The following is a 20,031-nucleotide window of genomic DNA, read 5'->3' on the forward strand; positions in this document are numbered from 1 at the left end:
CCCCTGAATGCACGAAAACCCTTTTTTGACAGCTTTCTGTCAACGAAAAAGTCAGTGGCAAATCAGCAAGCGGACAAATCGGCACGAAAATCAAATCGCGATAGGAAAATTTAACTTTTTCACATTTTCTTTTCGCTTTTCACACAGACAAAATCCCGTAACGTGCGTGAAAAATTGCCGGCGAATCACTTGCTGCGGTCCAAAAATCAGTAAAAACCCGCAAAAGATCGTTTAAAGCAAAAGTGAAACCGATAAAAGCAGCATTTCTGGGTGTATCAATCGCATTGCATCCCCATTTCATCTGTTCAAAAAGGTAAAGCAGAGTAAAAGGAATAAGAAAAAAAGCAAATTTCGAGAAAGTCTTTTTTTTAAAATGTGCCAAAAGTGAAAAAATTCATAAAAAAATGAAAAAAAGTGAAGATTGATGAAACGAAACGAAGCAAAGTACAGGCAAAAAGTCATACGAGAAAAAAATTTATGGTCGAATAACCGGCAATTACTGCAAAAATTTCGTTTTTAGTGCAAACAACGCTGACGACGTGACATAACAACGAATTTCTGTCGTAAAAGGACACGAAACGTGAATTATGCAAGCCAGAGAGAGAGAGACGAGTTTTTTGATAAAAATCATAAAAATTGTTACCCCACCCAATCCTTCTTACACACGGACTGTAACGCACGCATAGAAGCAGCGAAAGCATAGAAAGCGAGAAAACAAACAAATCGATTTCTTGTGACACGAAATTTATTCGAGTTTTCCATAACAAAAAAAAAATTATAACAAGCGTCTCAAAGTTCAAACAGGTGTGAATCAAAAGTTAGTTAAACAATTGCTAACAACAAAAACAAATCAAGAGACGATAAAAAATTATTTGTATAAAAATTATACACACAAAAATGCTAAAAATAACAGTTTCATTGACAAATACACGCTGCTGCTGCTGCTCGTTGTTGCTTCGAAGATGAATTATTCGCGAAATAAAATAAAAATAATAAAATAAAATTATGTTAGACCGCAACAACGACGACAACTACTGTAATTAAGGCTGTTACAATTATTAAAAATGTTTCCGATTTTTTTACGAATTTTTTACGTTTTTTAATTTTTAAGCTTAAGAACCATCAAAAAGACTTTCATATCGAATTTTCTTAATTTTTGATGAATTTCAAGCTTGAAAATTATCAAATGGGCTCTCAAGATAAAAATTACGTATTTTTTACGTAAAAATTACGTATTTTTTTACGTAATTTTTCTTTTTCAATTTTTAAGCTTAAGAACCATCAAAAAGACTTTCATATCGAATTTTCTTAATTTTTGATGAATTTCAAGCTTGAAAATTATCATATAAGAAAAAATCGGAAACATTTTCGAAAATTGTATCAACCTCATAATTTTCGTGCTTGCGAATCTCGGTACTTTGTGCAAATACCTTGCAAAAGATATTTAGATAATTATTCATCTGTGGCAGCAAAGTAGATAAATAGTTTTTTGTCGTCGGTAATTAATTTATAAAATTTTGTGTGTGTCGACGAGAATTATCTACAAACGACTCTCGAGCTCGAACGTCGAGACTAATGAGAGTCTGATGCATTTTTTTGAAAACTCATTTAATATTTATCTAACGAGACAATGAGAACTTTTTGGGATTAATGTGCTCGTTGCTCATTTGCTTGTTAAAATGTTCGAGTTAGATAAACTCATAAAATAAGAAAAATGTCTCAAAATGAGAACAATTTATTACGAATAGCAATTTACATGCCCAAAAAAGAATTATTTAGCAAGTTATGGAAGTTGACTCATATAATTTTTATTGCTTAGAAGGCATTGTTATGGAACTGTGAACAAAAAAAAATTTAAATTTTCTAACTGAGTTTGAGATTTTTAAAAGAATTCTTAAAATTTTAATTTTTTTTTCATATTTTACAATTTTTAATTTTTTTTTCAATTTAAAAAATCATTTTAAATTTTTTTAGTTTATAAAAAAACCAATTTAATTCTACATTCTGTCATTTCAACAATTCTTGATTCAATTTAATGACCTTTTTCAAATAAAAACGAAATAAAAATTGCGTGCCAAAAATTATTGCTTCACATCGTTCACTTTCCAACCTACACTTTTCGTAACAAAAAAATCGCGAAATGTGACAATATTTTTTCTTTTTTTCAAAAAAAAAATCCAAATTAATCAATAAGACGATCTAATAACACATCATCAAATTTCATCCCAAATAGGTATCGAACGATGTTGACAAAAACACTTGTCTAAATTTTCGTAAAAAAATATACTACAACGTTACAAGTTCTTTTGCTGAACCTTCAGTCGACTGTTCTAAATTATCCTACACAGACACATAAAAAAATATGGATTTCAATAAACGTATGTACCGAAAAAAATAAAATATTCTTCGAATTTATTGCTAACATTACTTTTTAAGTGAATTGAATTTATTTATTAGAACTAACAAAAAATTTTTTTGGTGTTGGATGAACGTTTTCTTGGAAAATTATTTTAACTCAGCATGTTTTATTTTTTTAATACTAACGAATTTTTGAAATTTATGAAATTTGAATCCAAAAATAATTTGAAATGCAATAACTCGAGCTTAGCTTCTCGGAGATCTTTAAATTTTTTTAAGTTTATCAGGATTGGCTTTTAGAAGGTTTTTGTACAAAAATTTTTTGAAAAGTATTTTGAATTTCGTGAAAAATTAAGAAAATGTGATGTAATGTTCATTGCATATCCCAAAATTTTCAAATCTTCAAAAATTTCTTTGAGGGTTTTTCAATTTGTTCGGATTGTCTTTAAAAAGGTTTATGTACAGAAATTTTTTGAAAAGTATTTTTAATTTAGTGAAAAATTAAGAAAATGTGATGTAATGTTCATTGCATATCCCAAAAAATTTTCAAATCTTCAAAAATTTGTTTGAGGGTTTTTCAATTTGTTCGAATTGTCTTTAAAAAAGTCTATATACAAAAATTATTTGAAAAATGCTTTAAATTTCGTGAAAAATTAAGAAAAACTGATGTAATGTCCATTGCATATCCCAAAAATTTTTTCTTTAAAAATTTCTTTGAACTTTTTTTTAAAAATAAAATTTGTTCGGCATACTTTTAGGCGAAAAATTAAAAAATATTTTTAACTTGTGAAAAAAAAAAAAAATAAAATAATTTTTTTTTAAGGCAGAACGAAGTTAAGATGTACATTTTTCATTGAAATACGATTTCTATGAACCATGAGTCACTTTCGCAAAAAAATTAATATTTCAATGACCTCTTAACGAGTTCAATTTTGAGACGATGTCGACGTCTAGTCGTCGTCTTCGTCAGCACGGGAAACGTAAATCATGTTCATTTTCACAGAACTTCTCATGAATGAATGGCGGACTGATTGAATGGGAAATCACGGCGACTTTTGTCCTTGAAATCGTGCAATGAATTGCATACAAAAAAAAAACTTTGTTAGACACAAAAAAAAGTTACAACTTATTGACGCGTAGTTTGTTGGTTCGAAAAAAAATTTTTTTTTCTACTCTTTACAGTTAATTGAATGCAATTGAACGTTCGTAGCGAAACGTGTTCGTGGTAAGTTGATGCAACAAACAACAGCTCGTATCGCGTATGAGTAATGAATAATTTATTTAATTGTTGGTCATTCGTGGAATGCGAATAAATCAGTGAAATTGGAAACAAATGGGTTTTGATGAGTTTAGTAGCATTTTTATTACTTATCGACATTCAATCTTGAATTTCTCGTCTTTGTCGATTTCAATGAAAAAGTTTTTGAACACATTTCGACTAATATTTGAATAATTTTTAATTAAACAACGACCTCTCAAGACCTCGTTTTACGTTAATTTAAATAGAATTTCAGCTGTGTACAAATTAAACAATTTGTTTATTTCAAATATTGAAACTTTGTACATAGAAAAAATTTCCTCATTCTAAAAAAATTTGTTATCAAATAATTGAAACTAAAGTTATCGCAGAATTTCTGCATGGACACAATTAATAAAAAAAAAACACATCGAACGATTCTTTGTAGGGCGAGTGATCTCATACCGGCTGATTTCTTTATCTCGAATATATAAAATAAGAGAGCTGAGTCGAGACAATGTTTATTTATAAACAAATGAAATTTATAATTATTAAGGTCGTTCTGATTTACAATTTTAACTCTTTGAGTTACTTGAAATGAAGTTTGAAATTCTAAAATTAATTAAAGAAAAAATATTTGATCGAAATTTGAAGCTTTTAAGCTTGTTTGACGAATGACCTTGAAATGACCTTGACGATATCTGTTGATTCTGTAAGGTTAGAGTCCTTTTGAAAGTTTGTAAAATTTTGTTTGTAACTTATTGAACTATTTAAAATTGATTTTAAAGAATTTTAAAAAATATTTTAGAAATTTTTAAATCGATTTTTGGAATTTTTAAATTTTAAAAAAAATTAAATTAAAAAAAATAATTTTTTTTTAGTTAAATCTCAAAATAATTTTCATTAATTTATTTAAAAATAATATTTTTTTGTATTATTAGAAATTTTTAAATTTTATCAATTAAAATGGCTTTAATTCAAAAAAAATAAAAAATAAATAAAAAAATTCTTTAAAATTTTAAAAATGTGAGAACTAAATTTTTTATTTAAAAAAAATATTTGAATTTTTAAAAAATTATTTTTAACGGCCTGATTAATGAATCTTTGTTCAATGAATCATCTTATTATTATTCAAGTATTTTTTTTCTTATTCACGTTTATTTTATTGTCACTGATAAGGCAATTCAGTTGAAATCTTCTACTTTTCTTCAAAGAAAATTACTCATTAGCTTTAATTATTTTTTTTTTTTTATTTTTTTTGTAAAATTGATTTTTCATTTCTCAAACCCTCGAGATATTAAAAAAAATATAAAAATGAATAATTCTGACTAAAAACGAACAAAAAAATTTTTATCATTGTTATCAACCTTCACATAATTTCATTCACAATTTTTATTCATTTTTATTACAGAAGATTTCACGTCAACCGGTAATTACATGCTAAAAGCTACAATTTAATTGTTAGTTTAATGATAATGATGCCCTGTTTATTTTATTGTTGATATAAAAAAAACGCTAAAACAAAATGATATGATTCGGAAAAGTTTTTGTTACAATTAGTCCATTAAACAATTTTATCATCAAGTGCTACAGTGCCATAAAGAACGGAGGAAATGGATAAAAATCTATTTGATGCAAAATTGATTCACGTGAATCTGCTGAACTTGAAAAACGTTCAATGTTGTCACTTTAATGTGAAAAATTTTCATATAAAAAGAGATATTTGTGGACTTTATTTAATGACGGTCATTAAATGAGTTATTTATAGCTTTTCAAGCTACCTATTTTAAAGCTTTTTTTGTTTGAAATGACGTCAAATGTACTGCGGGAATAATTTTAAAGTGAAGTTTAGTACATTTGGTGATTTTCTCACAGTATGAAATATGGAGAGTTGATACAAATTATTTCCGCTAAGTGAATTGAGAGATGCAATTCCGGAAAAAAATAAAGAGCTGTATGAGTATGAATCATTGGAAATATTCTTAAATTTTAGATTTTTCAATATTAAAAAGAATTTTTATAAATATTTAAAAATTCAAAGGAAAAAAAATATTCAATAAAAATTTAATTTAATTTTTAAAATTTTTATAAAATTATTAATTAATTGAGAAAATTTTTTAAATTTTTTAATTAAATTTATTTTTTTTAACATTAAAAAATTATTTTTTTTTTTTTTATTAAGTGAAAAAATTTTTTTTTAAATTTTTATTTTATTATTTTAGAAAAAATTAATTAATTAAAATGATTATTAAAAATTTTAAAAAATAATTTATTATAATTTTTTTTAATAATTTTTCTTTTAAAATTTTTTTTAAAAATTTATTTTTTACCTTTGCGAAAAAATTTTTTAAAATTTAATTTACTTTCGAAAAAATAAAAAAAAGTTAAAATTTCAACAAAAAAAAAATTGAATTTAAATAATTTTTTAATTTTAAATTTTTTTAATTAATTAAAAAAAAAAAAAAAAAATTTTTAAGAAATTGAATTTTTCAAAGAAATTTTTCATAGAAATTTTTCAAAGAATTTTCCTCATAATTCGATTCTAATGTTTTTATTCATATTGACTCTTCTTAGAAGGTATTGCTTTAAGTCTCTTTCTTTTTATTAACAATTTTCTTGTTTTAACGAAAAAAAGCTCATGGCATTAATTCAACGATTTTCGGACAGAAAAAGAAAAAAAAAATAATCCTTCAAAAAATAGAAAAATCCTCGTTCTACATTCAAAAATCGTTGAATTAATGATTGCCATTGACCTTGCCCTGCACAAACTTTCCTCGTTAACAAGAAAATTGTCAAAAACAAAAGACGCCAAACCATTACCGAAAAACTATTTACACCGTACAATAAAATAATAATCATCATTAAACTACAACTACGTCGCGTATCTCTCTTTTGTGATTGTGACAAAACCAAATTAAAGCTTGCGTGACTGAGCTTAAATTATGCATACGATGCCGAGCCTTCCTAACTCTGCCTCTGATAGAAAAAAATGAAAGGAAACTGGTCACAGATGCTTCTTTTCGAAAAGAGAAAAAAAATTTTTTGTTGGTTTGTCGCCTTTTTGCAGCAGTTTCCTCTCGGCAGGCAGTTAAAAGCAACAAAAATTGTCTGTCACGTTCCATGAATCGGCAAAAAAGCCGCATTATTTTTTTTTTCGTTGAACGACATAATTACGTCCTGTTGGTTGTTCGCTGCACGACGCAACGAAATTACTTTAGAACAAAATAAACAATCAAACCACTTTTCTTTCCTTCTTTCCCTTCGACTCGCCTCACCTGATAAATTATTTAGACAAACACACGAGGCTTGGCGCGGCTCTGCATGATAAATACTCGGCATTCGTTCGCACAACAAAACAATATTTAACAATTTCACGAGAAACGCTGTGGATGGCGACGAGTAAGTAGGTCTTAAAAACCGAAGGGGGTGATGGAAAATCGATTCTTTTTTCATTTTTTCTCGTTTCTTGTAAACAATGTCGGCATTTCGTTCAATCAAAGCGAGAGAGAAAAAAAAAGTTTGATGAAATTGAGCCAGCTCAAGGTCTTGCACCTGACGTTTTTTGTGTAAAAACAAATATTTAATGGAAAGTAAGAGAGAATGAGAAGAATTGTTCAAGTTTTTTTTTTGTTTGGAATGAAAATACAAGTAAATTCCTTGTTTTGTCTGCATTGCATGTGAAGAGCATTCATGTTCAAAAGTTGGATCGTGTTACAAATATTTTATGGTTTCATTTTATTTTTTTCGTGTTTGTGCGGAGATTCTTCAGTTTTGTTCATTTTGAGTACAGTAAAGAATCGCCTCTTTGACATTTTTTCTTAAAAAAATTTTAATTTTTTTTTTTATATAATTTTTTGAATTCTTAAAAAAAAATAAATATTTTTAATTTTTTTTTTAAAAATTATTAAAATTATTTTTAAAGAAAAAAAAAATAGAAAAAATTCTAATTTAATTTTTATAATTTTTAAAATTAGTTTTAAATTTTCATAAAATTTAATTCAATAAAATTAATTATTTTTTTGAAAAATTATTTATTTTTTTAAATTAATTTTTTTGGTTTTAAGAAATTAAATTATTAGAAAATTTTTTAAATAAAAATTTTAATTTTTAAATCATTATTTTTTTTTTAAATAAATTTAATTAATAAAATACCATTAATTTTTTCAAAATAATTTTTAAAAAATTATTTAAATTTTAAATTTTTTTTTAAAAAATAAATTGAATTAATTTATTTTTTTAATTTTTTATTTTTTAACAAAAATTTAATTTTTTTTTTAAACAATAAGTTTTAAAATTAATCTATTTAAAAAAAATAAAAATTGATTTGAGTTTAAAATTTAAAAATTATTTTTTTTAAATTTAATTTCAATTTAAATGTTTTTTTATGAATCATCATATTCAAGAAAATTTATAAAATATTAATTTAATTTTAATCAAATTTAATTAAAAAAAATTAATAATATTAATTAATTAAAAATTATTAAGTTTGAAAAAAAAATAAAATAATTTAATTCAAAGTTCAAAAATAATAATTTTTATTAAATTTAATCATTTAGGAATTTTTAGAGGAATTTTTTATGAATCATTTTTAAAGTTTTTTTATTTATTTAATGATAAAAAATTTATTTTAATAACTTTAAATTATTTTTTTAAATTAAAAAAATAATTAATTAAATGTTTATTAATTTATTTAATTTTTTTTTTATTTTAATTTTATTAAATTTAATTTAAGTAAAGTTTAAATTTAAAAAAAAAATTTTTGAAAGTTAAATAATTTTAAATCAAAAATTTTCCGTAAAAAATTTAAATTCCAATTAATCGAAACATTCCTTTAAACTTCATTTTCGATTCAAATTCAATTCTCCTTAAATCTCTAATTTCATTTTCATTTGAACTCATTTCACAAAAAAAAAATCATGAGAAATCTTTGCTTACTGTAATAATTCATTCCATCCAATCTGCGAGAAAATTTTTCGCTTAAAATTTACACATCTTTCGCGCTCTGACAAAACAAACAACAAATAAATATAAATTGCAATCTCTCTGTTGAATCTCTGAACATTAGCAAAGCAGATAAGATTTGTGTTTGCCAAAAAAAAAAAAAAGTTTTCTGTATTTTTCATTCACTTTTTTTTGAGAAAATTTGTTGTAACTACAAAACATCACGTAACATGAAGGCGGCACACCCTCGTGAATTCCGTTTGATGTTCGCATTAAGGATGATTATTACGTAAATTGGGCAACAAAGTAATTTTCACGTGTCTGGATCTTCGACAACGAGGCGTCTCCATTTGCGAAGATTTTTTCATTACATAACAATTTCCTTCCTGACCTGACTTGCTTTGTGAGTCACGTCCCACAAACGATCGGAAAGTGTTAACAAACGGCTTGCAGCTACTTTTTTGCTGTGAATCTGCTGTCGATGTTTAATCAAGCAAGGGCGTGTTCTTTAAACCCCTTCTTGGAGTAATTTTCATGTACGAGTGATGTCATGTAAAAATTTTCGACAAAAATTTTATCGATTAAATTTTCTTCGTATTTTAACTTTTTTTTTACTTCGTTCAATGACAAATTTTAAAGGTTAAAACTCGTAAAAAATTTCTTCGATGTAAAAAGGGATCACATTTCACTACAAAAGCAGCTCGATTACGAAAAGCGTCAAAGAATGGGAAATGGAGTATTATGTCATTAGTATGTTCTCTCATGGACATGACATGAACAGACACATTGGCGCCCGATGACATCTGATCGAAAATCGTACCTTGTGTGTGTTATTATTTTAAACTCTCGACAACATATTTGTTTTGTTATCGATTTTGCATTATATTCTAACGATTATTGTTAGTCATTCAGTACTTTGAGTGCGGAAAACGAATGTTCCCATGTCATAAAAACAGACATAAAAAATACATTAGTAGCGCATTTAAATGGGCATTACGATTGATTGTTTGAATGACTGCCGATAAAATAAAAAAAAAGTTGACTTTTTTGTGGGTTTAATATTTTATCGATTTGAAGGATTCTTATCGTAATAAAAAAAAATGTCGAGGAGGTCAAAGTCGTCAAGATTGATTGCATTGACCTAAAACTTGACTTTTTGTTCTAAAAGAAGCTATTATGACTCATAAATTGTGTAATTATAAGGTATTCGCTTTATAATATTTTCATTAAAATTTAAAAAATTTATACTTGAAATTGAATTTAAATTTATTTATTAAAAAAATAATTTTTAAATTCAAAATAATTAAATAAAAAAATTAAAAATCAAATTAAATAAATTTTTAATTTTTATTAAATAAAAAAAAACAAATATTTAAAAAAAAATTATTTTAATTTTATTTTTCTATTTATTTATTTTTTTATAATAAGGCAGATTCAAAAATTAATTATTATTTTTATAATTAAATTAATTTTTTAAATTTAAATTATTTTAGCTTTAAATTAAATTATTCTAAAAAATTAATTTTATTATTTATTTATTTTTGAATATTTTTAAATTAAAAAAAAAATATTTATTAACTTATGAGAATTTTTATGAAAAATAATTTTTAAATAATTTTTTGCTTCTCATTTTTGACCGATTTTGGATGTAAAACGATGAAATTTTACATTATAAAATAAAATAAAAATTTTAATACCTAACATTAGAAAAAAAATCATTTGATTTTTGAAATAAAATTTTTAAATTATGTATTTTTTAAAAAATAAATTAATTTAAAAAAAATTCTCTTAATTAAATTATTTTGAAAAAATTAAACATTTTTTCTTAGTTAAATTTATTTTTTAAAAAAATATATTTTTTCTTAATTAAAATATTTAAAAAAAAATAATTTTTCTTAATTAAATATTAAAAAAATAAATTTTATTAAAATAAAAATAATATTTTAAAATTAAAATTAAAAAATTATTCGTAAAGTCAAAATACTTCTTTTTAACCTTTATAGAAGCGCATTAAATATTCATGAGTATTTGACTTTATGTCAAATTCTATTTTGTAAATTCATGATTAATGAACTTTTTCGTTCGATAAAAAACTTTTTATGAGAGAAAGGCTGAATTTAAAGTAATTAAGGCTGTTTTCGGTATTTTATAGCTGACTCATAATGAGATCCTGATCCAAAAATCCCATTTTTTCGGTATATAAGTAATGATGCATCCTAAAAAAAATATTATTTAATTTCGTACTGTCAAAGTGTTAAGTTCTAAAATGGAAAATCAAACGTGTCAAAATAAGTTAAACTTTTTGTGTTACATCTGTGGTCGTTTTACCGCCAAAAACAACAAGCGTTATCATCATCGTCTTTCCATCACGGATCGCTTCAAGGAGGTCTACAAGAAGAAATTTCATCAAGAGCTCGAGATCAAGGATTTCACCCCGAACATCGTTTGCAAGCCTTGTCACCGAGACCTTTCCATGGGAACTCACTATCGGCTTCCAACCAAGCCGATGAAATGGATTCAACCCAAACCGGATCACAGCGATTGTTATGCCTGTCTCTGCCCAAGCTTGGTATTGGTTTCTATGGCTATGAGGGATCGCTTGAAGTACCCGAAGGATGGAGAAACTTGTTCTATTGTCGCTAAATGGAACAAATAATTAGTTTTAAGTTCTGAAAATGAGTTCAAATAAATAATAATTAGATTCAGAGTTTCTAAAATAAAATTTTCAAGTTCATAAAGTAAAATAATTATTTTTTTTAAATTAAAAAATTTAAAAAAAAAATAATTAATTTTTTAATATAATTTTATTTAAAGAAAAAATAATTTAAAATAAATAATTAATTTAATTTTTAAAACAAAAAATATATTAATTTGAATTTAAAAATTAAATTTATTATTTATTTATTTTTAATTAAATAAATTAATTATTTTTAAAAAATGATTTAAAATTTCATTAATTTTAGTTTTATTAAACTATTGAGAAAAATAATATTTATTAAAATTAAATGAATTTAAGAATATTTTTTTGAAATTTAAAAATTTTTCTAAATAATAAATTAATTTGAATTATTTTAATTAATTAATTTAATTTGAATAAATTAAATATTATTTTTAAAAAAATAATTTAATAAAAAAAATGATTATTTGTCTAAAATTTTATTAAATTAAGTTTTATTAACTGAAATAATTTAAATTATTAAATTTTTATATTAAAAAAAAAATTAAAAAATTATTTTTTAAAATTAAATTAATTTAAAAATTATTTTTTTGTAATTTAAAATTATTTAAAAAAAAACTTAAAAAATTCATCTCTCTATAAAATTTCTTTTCATACACAAGAGAACATTTAAATTGAATCAATTAAAGCTGCATCATTGGGAAACCCACATCGTTAAAGCACCCTTTTTTTATCACGATTACATTATCATCATCTCATTGTTGTAACAAAATAATGCAACAGCTACACTAATTTAATATTAAATTTCAAAATAAATTACAACTAATTCAATTAGATTTAAGCATTTTGAGTGTGCTTCGTTCGTATGCAACTGAGATAATCTAATAAAGTGACATGACACCATCTCTCGTCGTCGTTGTTGTTTGCCTCTTTGTAACTAAAATTCAGACAATTTGAGATAATTTATTCGATGATAAGTTTATTTTTAAACTCGGGATTTCTTGCATGGAGTCTGTAAATAGTCTAGACCGCGAGCGAAAGTGACATTTATTAAATATTCAGTTGATGTGATGTGACATCAATTTAGCGACGAAATTGTATTGTACTTTGCTTGAAATGTTGCAAATTTAATTTTTGATTTTTTGTTCGATGAAAAAATTAAAAATTTAAAGAAAAAAATTTTAAATAAATAATTTTTTCGACTATAATAAAAAATTAAATTAAAATTAAAAAAAAATAATTATTAAATTAAAAAAAAATTAAATAAAATTTTTAAAATAAAAATAATTTAATTTTAATTTATCAAATTTTATTTAAATAATTTTAACTTTTTTTTTTAATAAAAAATTAAATTTTTTTAATTTATTTAAAATTTTTTTTTTGAAAAATATTTTTTTTTTAAATTTTTATTTTAAAAAATAAATAAATTTTTGATAAAATAAAAATTTTAAAAAATTTGAAAAAAAATTTATTAAATTTTAAAAATAAAATTAATCTAATTAATTTTTTTAAAAATATATTTTTTTTAATTATTTATTTTTTTAATTTTAATAAAAAAAAATATATTTTTAATTTAATTTAAATTATTTTTTTTAAATAAAAATTAATTCGAGACAAAAAAATAAAAATAAATTTGCAACGCCTTTACTAACAAAAAATAACAAATAAATTTAGTTCATGCCAAAAAAAATGCAACCACGCACGATGATGATTTAATAATTTTGTTTTTGTTTTGTTTTTTTGCAGATTCTGCCACAAGTCATGGTCCGATAATAGGCACAATTAAGGGTATCAGACAATATTGGAAGGAGAATTTACGGCCCACAATGAATTCGACGTCAAAACACTTGTTGCATTGCTTTCTGCTGTTCGCCGTCGTGCTGTTTTGCGAAATTTTCGCCGGCGGCATCAAAATCAGCGAGAATTCCTTCGTCGTCGTCGATCCGTGGGCAGAATATGGCACTTTCGTAACCATTTTGCTGTATTCGCTGCGACTTTTGACGTTTTTAACGCTGCCCCAAGTATTATTCAACTTTTGCGGTTTAGTTTTTTACAACGCTTTCCCCGAAAAAGTCACGTTAAAAGGTAATTTTTTCATGATTTTTTAATTTTTTTCGATTTTTTAAATTTTTTACTTGCAGGAAGTCCCTTGCTGGCACCATTTATTTGCATCAGAGTCGTGACGCGTGGCGATTATGCGGATTTGGTGAAGTCCAATGTGCTGCGTAACATGAACACTTGTCTCGATACGGGTCTCGAGAATTTCCTCATCGAAGTAGTGACAGACAAGGCACTGAATTTGGCGAATCATCGGCGAATTCGCGAAGTTGTCGTGCCAAAAGACTACAAAACGAAGAGCGGAGCGTTGTTCAAGTCGCGCGCCTTGCAATATTGCCTCGAAGATTCCGTCAATGTACTTAACAATAACGATTGGATAGTGCATTTGGACGAAGAAACGCTTCTGACGGAGAATAGTGTGCGGGGAATTATTAATTTTGTGCTCGATGGAAAACATCCCTTTGGACAGGGACTTATTACGTATGCCAATGAGAATGTGATCAATTGGTTGACGACGTTGGCGGATAGTTTTCGCGTGTCTGACGACATGGGAAAGTTGCGGTTGCAGTTCAAGATGTTCCATAAACCCTTTTTCAGCTGGAAAGGAAGTTATGTTGTGACACAGGTGAGATTTTAATTTTTTTTTTTTAATTAATTTTAAAATTTTAGAGGTTTTTCTTTTCAAAAGACAACAATTTTAATTAAAAAAAAATAAAATTTAAATTAATTTATTTTTTTTTAAATTAATTAAATAATTTAATTAATTTTTTAATTAGTTAATAATTTTTTAAAAATTTATTTGAATTTAAATATTTATTTTTATTTTTTAAAATTAATTCAAAAAACTATTTTAATAAATTTTAATAAAAATCATAGAAAATTAATTTATTTAATTCAAATTTAAAAAAAATATTTAATTAGCAATTTTTATTTTATTTTATTTATTTATTTATTATTAATAATATTTAATTATAATAATTTAATTTATTTAATAAAAATAATAAAAAATTATTTAATAATGGCCTACTATTCATAAAAAAATTCAAAACAATAAAAAAAATTATTTTCATATATTTAAAAAAAAAAATAAATTAAAAAAAAATTAATGATATAAATTTTTGAATTGAAAAAAATAATGAAAAACTTTTTTAAAATAAAAAAAAAAAATATTTAAAAATTAAAAAAAAAAATAAAATCGAATAAAATCATATGAAAATTGTCTAAAAATTAATATTTTCTATTGACTAAATTAATTCAGAAACTTTTTTAATTTTTTGAAAAGTATAATATTTGATTTGAAAATTAATTTTTTAAATTTATTTAAAAATTAAATTAATTAAAAAATTATTCATCAATTAAAAAAAAAAATTAAATTAAAAAAATAAATAAATATAAAAATTTATTTAATTATTTTATTTTTTTATTAAATTAAACATTTAAATAATGTTCAATTTAATTTTTAAAAAAATCAATTAATTAATATTTTTAATTTAATTTTGTATTTATGTCAAACGCGACGCGTGCTCAAAAATTCTAATATTTATCGCGCCACGATAAAAAAAAAACAAAAAAAAATGTCTGTGTGTACATTAAAATTTATCAATGAAAAAATAAACAAACCTCAATGATAAATATTTTAATAGTCGTGTTATGATGATACGATGCAGGCATGAAATGTTTACGTTTTAAACAAAAATTTTTCTTCTTCGAGACAATAAATCTTTAAAACACGCGCTTTTTAGACTATTTTCCGCATAAACAGCAATTTTTTTATTCGGAATGTCTTACAAAAATGTGTTAATTGAAAAATTTGTGTCAGACAGACCATTTTAATTTATTTATTCTCGCTAATTTTTTTTAAACAGAATTTTTAAGTGACGCAATTTTTACTTGAAAATTTGATTTTTGCATGCGAGATTCATGCCATCGTGATAAGCTCGCAAAAGATCTTGATCGACTTGTTGCAGCAAGTTGCTCGTGATTTGTGTGTTCCAATCCAAAAATGTTTGCTTCATTCGTTCAAATGAGTTTTCGATCAAATCCACGATTGGGACTTGGTAGAGTTGTTCTTTCTAAAAAATAGATAAAAAAAATTAATTTGATAAATTAAAATAAAAAAAATATTTAAATAAATAAAAATTTGAAAAATTCAATCAAAAAAAAACCTTCGTGACTTTAAAAAAAAAAAAAAATTAAATAAATTAAAAATTAATTTAAAAAATAATTTTTAAATTAATTTAAAAAATTTTTAAAATTTACAAAAATTTAAAAAAATTAAAAAAAAAAAAAATATTAAAAAAAAAATAAAATTTTTACTCTTGTCAAACAATCAACAGCATCGACGTCAGTAGTTGGCGTCGCACATTTCGCCATTTCCCTCATCAGTTGATCAATCATGAAAAATGGCACAAAGTCACTGAACATCATTCGTTCGTACGAACCGCGAATCTCGTAAATTTCATTTTTCACGCCATTTTTTATCTCATCGATTTTTCTATTAAAAAATCCGTTTATGATTCCATTCGTGCATTTTTTGGATTTTAATAATTTTTCAATATTTCCAGCTGCTTGAGCGCTAACGTTATATTTGGAGTTGACGATGGCATGTTTGCTCTGAATATTGTCGACGACACAATTGCGAGTCTTTAAAATTGTCGCGTCTAAAGAAGCAACGACGTCGGAGTAATTTTGACGAAGGTTCACGACGTGATTAAATGCTTCGGGATTTGAGACGAGATTTTGCGGAAGTTGAGCGAATTGTTGAGCGTATTGAGGATTTGTGAAAAAATAATTGCTAAAAAGATTTGAGAGACTGTCAAGTTGGGAGTTTATCTCGTTGATGACTCCTTGGATGGCGGTTTCGTAATCGTAACACGAAATGCCCTGAAAAATTAAATTAATTAATTTTTTAAATAATTTTATTTTTTTATTTTTTTTTATAATTTTCAAAATTATTATTTAAATTAAAAAAAAAATTCTATCAAAAAAATTATTTTTTTTTAAATTTTAAATAAAAATAAATTTGAAAAATTATTTTTCTATAAAAGAATAAATTTTAAAAATTTCAATTAAAAATATATTAAAAAAAATTATTTTTGTATCAAAAAAATAATTTTAAAAAATTTTAAATAAAAATAAATTTAAAAAATTATTTTTCTATCAAAAAATGAATTTTTATTAAATATAAATTTAAAAAATCAATTTTCTGTCAAAAAATTAAATTTTAAAAATTTTAATTAAAAATAATTAAAAAAAATTATATCAAAATATTAATTTCTAAAAATTTTAATAAAAAATAAAATCAAAAAATTATTTTTTTGATTATAAAAATTAATTTTAAAAAATATTTATTATTAAATAATTTTATTAAATTTAATTTTTGAATTTTAAAATATTTTTATATTTTTCAAAAATATTTTTAGAATATTTTTATATTTTTTAAAAATATTTTTTGAAAATTTTAATATTTTTTAAAAATATTTTTGTTTCATTTTTATTATTTTTTTTTAATTTTTAATTAAATATTTACTAAAATTAATTTTGTCACTTTTTCAAATATTTATTTTAATTTTTTTTTCAAATTTATTTTTTTTATTATTAAAAAATTATTTTAAAAACACTTACATTGAAGGCAATCAAAAAAACTGACGCGAAAATTAAAAATTTCATTGTTAAACTTCTTTCCTTGACACTGAAATTTGTTATGAAACACAAACTTCAGTCACTCTACTATTTATTGGGATAGTTTTTATGACTTGCACAAACATTATTTGGTGCTTTTTCGGCGAATTCGTGTTTTAAGCTTAACATGATAAAAGATTTCTTATCTAAATTCGCCTTTTTTACGATAATTAACCAGAAAAACCTTGTTTTTTATTTGATTTTCGTTGTAATTGATAAGAATTTTTGTCAAATAATTATTTTTTTCTGTATTTTTCCAGATGCATGCCGAACGCGCAGTAAGTTTCGACAACGGCGTCGACGGATCCGTGGCAGAAGATTGCTTTTTCGCGATGCGCGCCTTCGCTCAAGGCTACACCTTCAACTTTATCGAGGGCGAGATGTACGAAAAGTCTCCCTTTACGTTGATGGATTTTCTGCAGCAACGAAAACGCTGGCTCCAAGGCATCCTGCTTGTCGTGCACTCGAACATCATTCCCGTGAAACACAAAATCCTCCTCACAATCAGCGTGTATTCGTGGGTGACACTGCCACTGACGACGTCAAATGTATTTTTAGCGGGCCTGTATCCGATTCCGTGTCCGTACATCATTGACTTCATTTGCGCCTTCATTGGGGGCTTCAACGTCTACATGTACATCTTCGGAGTGATCAAGAGTTTTTCCCTTTACCGCTTTGGATTGATAAAATTCTTTGCATGCGTGCTGGGAGCCGTTTGCACGATACCTGTGAACGTCGTGATCGAAAATGCCGCCGTCGTTTGGGGCTTACTTAGTAAAAAACATAAATTTTATGTTGTACAAAAAGATATCTCATCATTAGTTACTGTTTAGAGGCATAAGTTTAAATTATTATTAGCGAACGGAACTTAATTTAATTTTTTTTTTGTGAAAAAAATATTAAAAAATAATTTAAAAAATATTCATAAGTAAAAAAAAAGACAAGAAAAAAAATTAAAAAATACAAAAATTAATTTTAAGACTCAAAAGTTACAAAAAAAAAAAAAAAAAATGATATTTTAATTCAGGTACAAAAAAAAATTAAACAGAAACATTTTTCGTGAATTATTTGTAAAAATAATATTTTTTGAACAATTTTTTATTAAATAAAAAAAAAATAATTATCATTACTGTACAATAACAAAAATGAACAAAAAGCACAAGTAACCCCAAAAAATATTATAAATTATATTTTCATGAAAAAAAAAAATATTTAATAATATCAAATTCAATTAAAAAAAAAATCTCAGAGCGTTAAATATCCTCAAAAATAATTAATTAAAAAATAATAAAAATAATGCACAATATTTTAAATTTAAATAAAATAAAAAAAAACTACCATCCGTTAATAAGTACTTGAACACAAAAAAAAATAAATAAAAAAATAGATAGCGATAGAAACTTACTTCAAAAAAAAAAAAATATTTTATTGAAATTCAATAAAATTTATACCGATAGAAAATTTAATGTCAGATTTTATTATTAAAAAAAAAAATATTATTTTTATTTTTTGTTAAAAAATATTAAATTACATACCTGATTAATTAAGAAAAAAAATATTGAAAAGTAGATTAGAATCTCTTTTAATTATTAATTTAATTATTAGAAGTCATCTAGTCCAATAAAAAATGTAGGAGTAGCTGAAAAAATTGATAGAATTTAAACCTTTTTAATTTAAGTTTGATAATGTGGACAACAAAAAATACAAAAAAATGAAATTTAGACCAAATTTTAGGATTTATTAGAATAAAAAAGTGCTTTAGAAATTTTTTAAAAGAGAAGGAAATGATAAAAAAATTTTTTGACTAAATTTTCAAGACTTATTTAATTTAAAAATATTTTTAAAATTTTAAAATAAATAAAATGTGGCATAAATTCGTTCAAAAAAATTATTTTTAGTTGTAAATATTTTTTTAAAAAATAAAAAAATATGTCTCGTTTATTTTCGTGTCTGAAAAAATTATTTCTTGTAAAAGAATTTAATTTATTTTTAATAAAATAATATTTACTGAATCATCACAGGAGGCGAACGAGTATTAATCAAGGCTAGTTCATAAGTTTAGAACGTATAATGTTAAGTAGTTCTAATAAATAAACATTTATTTTACAAAAAAATAATTTTAATTTGGAAAAAAGTGCGAAAATAAGCTAAAAAAAGAAAAGAACTGAAACGATAAATGTAAGATTGAAAAATAAAAATTGATCTGAAGTAGAAAAGAAACGCACTTTTATATTAAGAAACAGGATTTTTGCTAATTTTATGTATCTATGCTTAAAAAAAATAAAATTAAATAAAAATGAACCAATTTATGTGGTTTATATTTAAAAAAATAAAATTATGAAATAATATAATAATCGCTTTGTATCAAAAAAATAATTAATTAATAAATTTAAATAAAATTTAATATAAAAAAAATTAAAAAAAAAATCAAAAAAATATTTTCTTTTGTACCGCGCGTCGAATTGTAAATTTTCTTGATAAAAAAATATATGATACAATTAATTACCAAAGACACGTCAACATATATAAAAATAAATAGTATGGTATTTAATTAATTAAAAAATTAATAAAATAAAAATAAATAATTAAAAATTGTACGGTTGCAATATAAAAATTAATTAATTCTTAATTAAAAGTTGTGCTCCGTAAAAAGTTTTATGAAAAAAAATTATTCTTTAAATGTTCATAATTAAAATTTAAATAAGAAAAAAAAAAATAAAAATAAATTTTAAATAAATAAATAAAATTAAAATAATTAATTAAAAAATATTTAATTGTTTTATTTCTTAAAAAAAAATTAAATTTAAATTTTTTTTTTTTTAAATTTTTTTTCAAGAAATTCACCTCAAAGTCCAATTAAAATTCACCAAAAAATTTTCTTATAAGAATTTCTCTCTATAAGAATTTTTTTTAATCCTCTCTCACTAATTGACTTCTGTTTTCATCCCATTAAAAAAGTCAAAAAGTTGTAAAAGTCATTAAAAAAAATCTTGTCATGAATAGAAAATCACCCTTTTGTGATAACAATTACTCCGCATGCGGTTGATACCTCTTTCATTAATCACACCCCTTTTGAATG

At 23.3% G+C, this 20,031-nt stretch overlaps 2 protein-coding genes across 3 annotated transcripts; one reads left to right on the forward strand and one right to left on the reverse strand.

Moving 5' to 3' along the window:
• Window positions 1-74: 74 nt before the first annotated feature.
• LOC134830396 (beta-1,4-mannosyltransferase egh) lies at window positions 75-17,929 on the forward strand. Of its 2 annotated transcripts, XM_063843866.1 has the most exons (5): window positions 75-313; window positions 2,234-2,378; window positions 12,960-13,298; window positions 13,355-13,896; window positions 17,213-17,929. In XM_063843866.1, the coding sequence occupies exons 2-5, from the start codon at window positions 2,363-2,365 to the stop codon at window positions 17,783-17,785; spliced, it is 1,470 nt and encodes a 489-aa protein (XP_063699936.1). In that variant the 5' UTR covers window positions 75-313; window positions 2,234-2,362; the 3' UTR covers window positions 17,786-17,929. The 2 variants fall into 2 exon arrangements, with proteins under 2 accessions (XP_063699936.1, XP_063699945.1); XM_063843875.1 differs by lacking the exon at window positions 2,234-2,378.
• LOC134830408 (uncharacterized) lies at window positions 14,944-16,956 on the reverse strand. The gene is made up of 3 exons (XM_063843888.1): window positions 16,896-16,956; window positions 15,588-16,154; window positions 14,944-15,343 (listed from the first exon to the last, which is right to left on the reverse strand). The coding sequence occupies exons 1-3, from the start codon at window positions 16,938-16,940 to the stop codon at window positions 15,158-15,160; spliced, it is 798 nt and encodes a 265-aa protein (XP_063699958.1). The 5' UTR covers window positions 16,941-16,956; the 3' UTR covers window positions 14,944-15,157.
• Window positions 17,930-20,031: the final 2,102 nt, after the last annotated feature.

The sequence above is a fragment of the Culicoides brevitarsis genome, chromosome 1, assembly GCF_036172545.1.
Source record: "Culicoides brevitarsis isolate CSIRO-B50_1 chromosome 1, AGI_CSIRO_Cbre_v1, whole genome shotgun sequence".
Taxonomy (NCBI): Eukaryota; Metazoa; Arthropoda; class Insecta; order Diptera; family Ceratopogonidae; genus Culicoides; species Culicoides brevitarsis.

Coding starts and splice junctions, on each gene's coding strand:
- LOC134830396 (XM_063843866.1), top strand. Junction 13,299..13,354: donor CGAAAAAGTCACGTTAAAAG/GTAATTTTTTCA, acceptor TTTTACTTGCAG/GAAGTCCCTTGCTGGCACCA. Junction 13,897..17,212: donor GAAGTTATGTTGTGACACAG/GTGAGATTTTAA, acceptor GTATTTTTCCAG/ATGCATGCCGAACGCGCAGT.
- LOC134830408 (XM_063843888.1), bottom strand. CDS start 16,940: ATGAAATTTTTAATTTTCGCGTCAGTTTTTTTGATTGCCTTCAAT. Junction 16,155..16,895: donor TTTTTTTGATTGCCTTCAAT/GTAAGTGTTTTT, acceptor TTAATTTTTCAG/GGCATTTCGTGTTACGATTA. Junction 15,344..15,587: donor CTGTTGATTGTTTGACAAGA/GTAAAAATTTTA, acceptor TCTATTTTTTAG/AAAGAACAACTCTACCAAGT.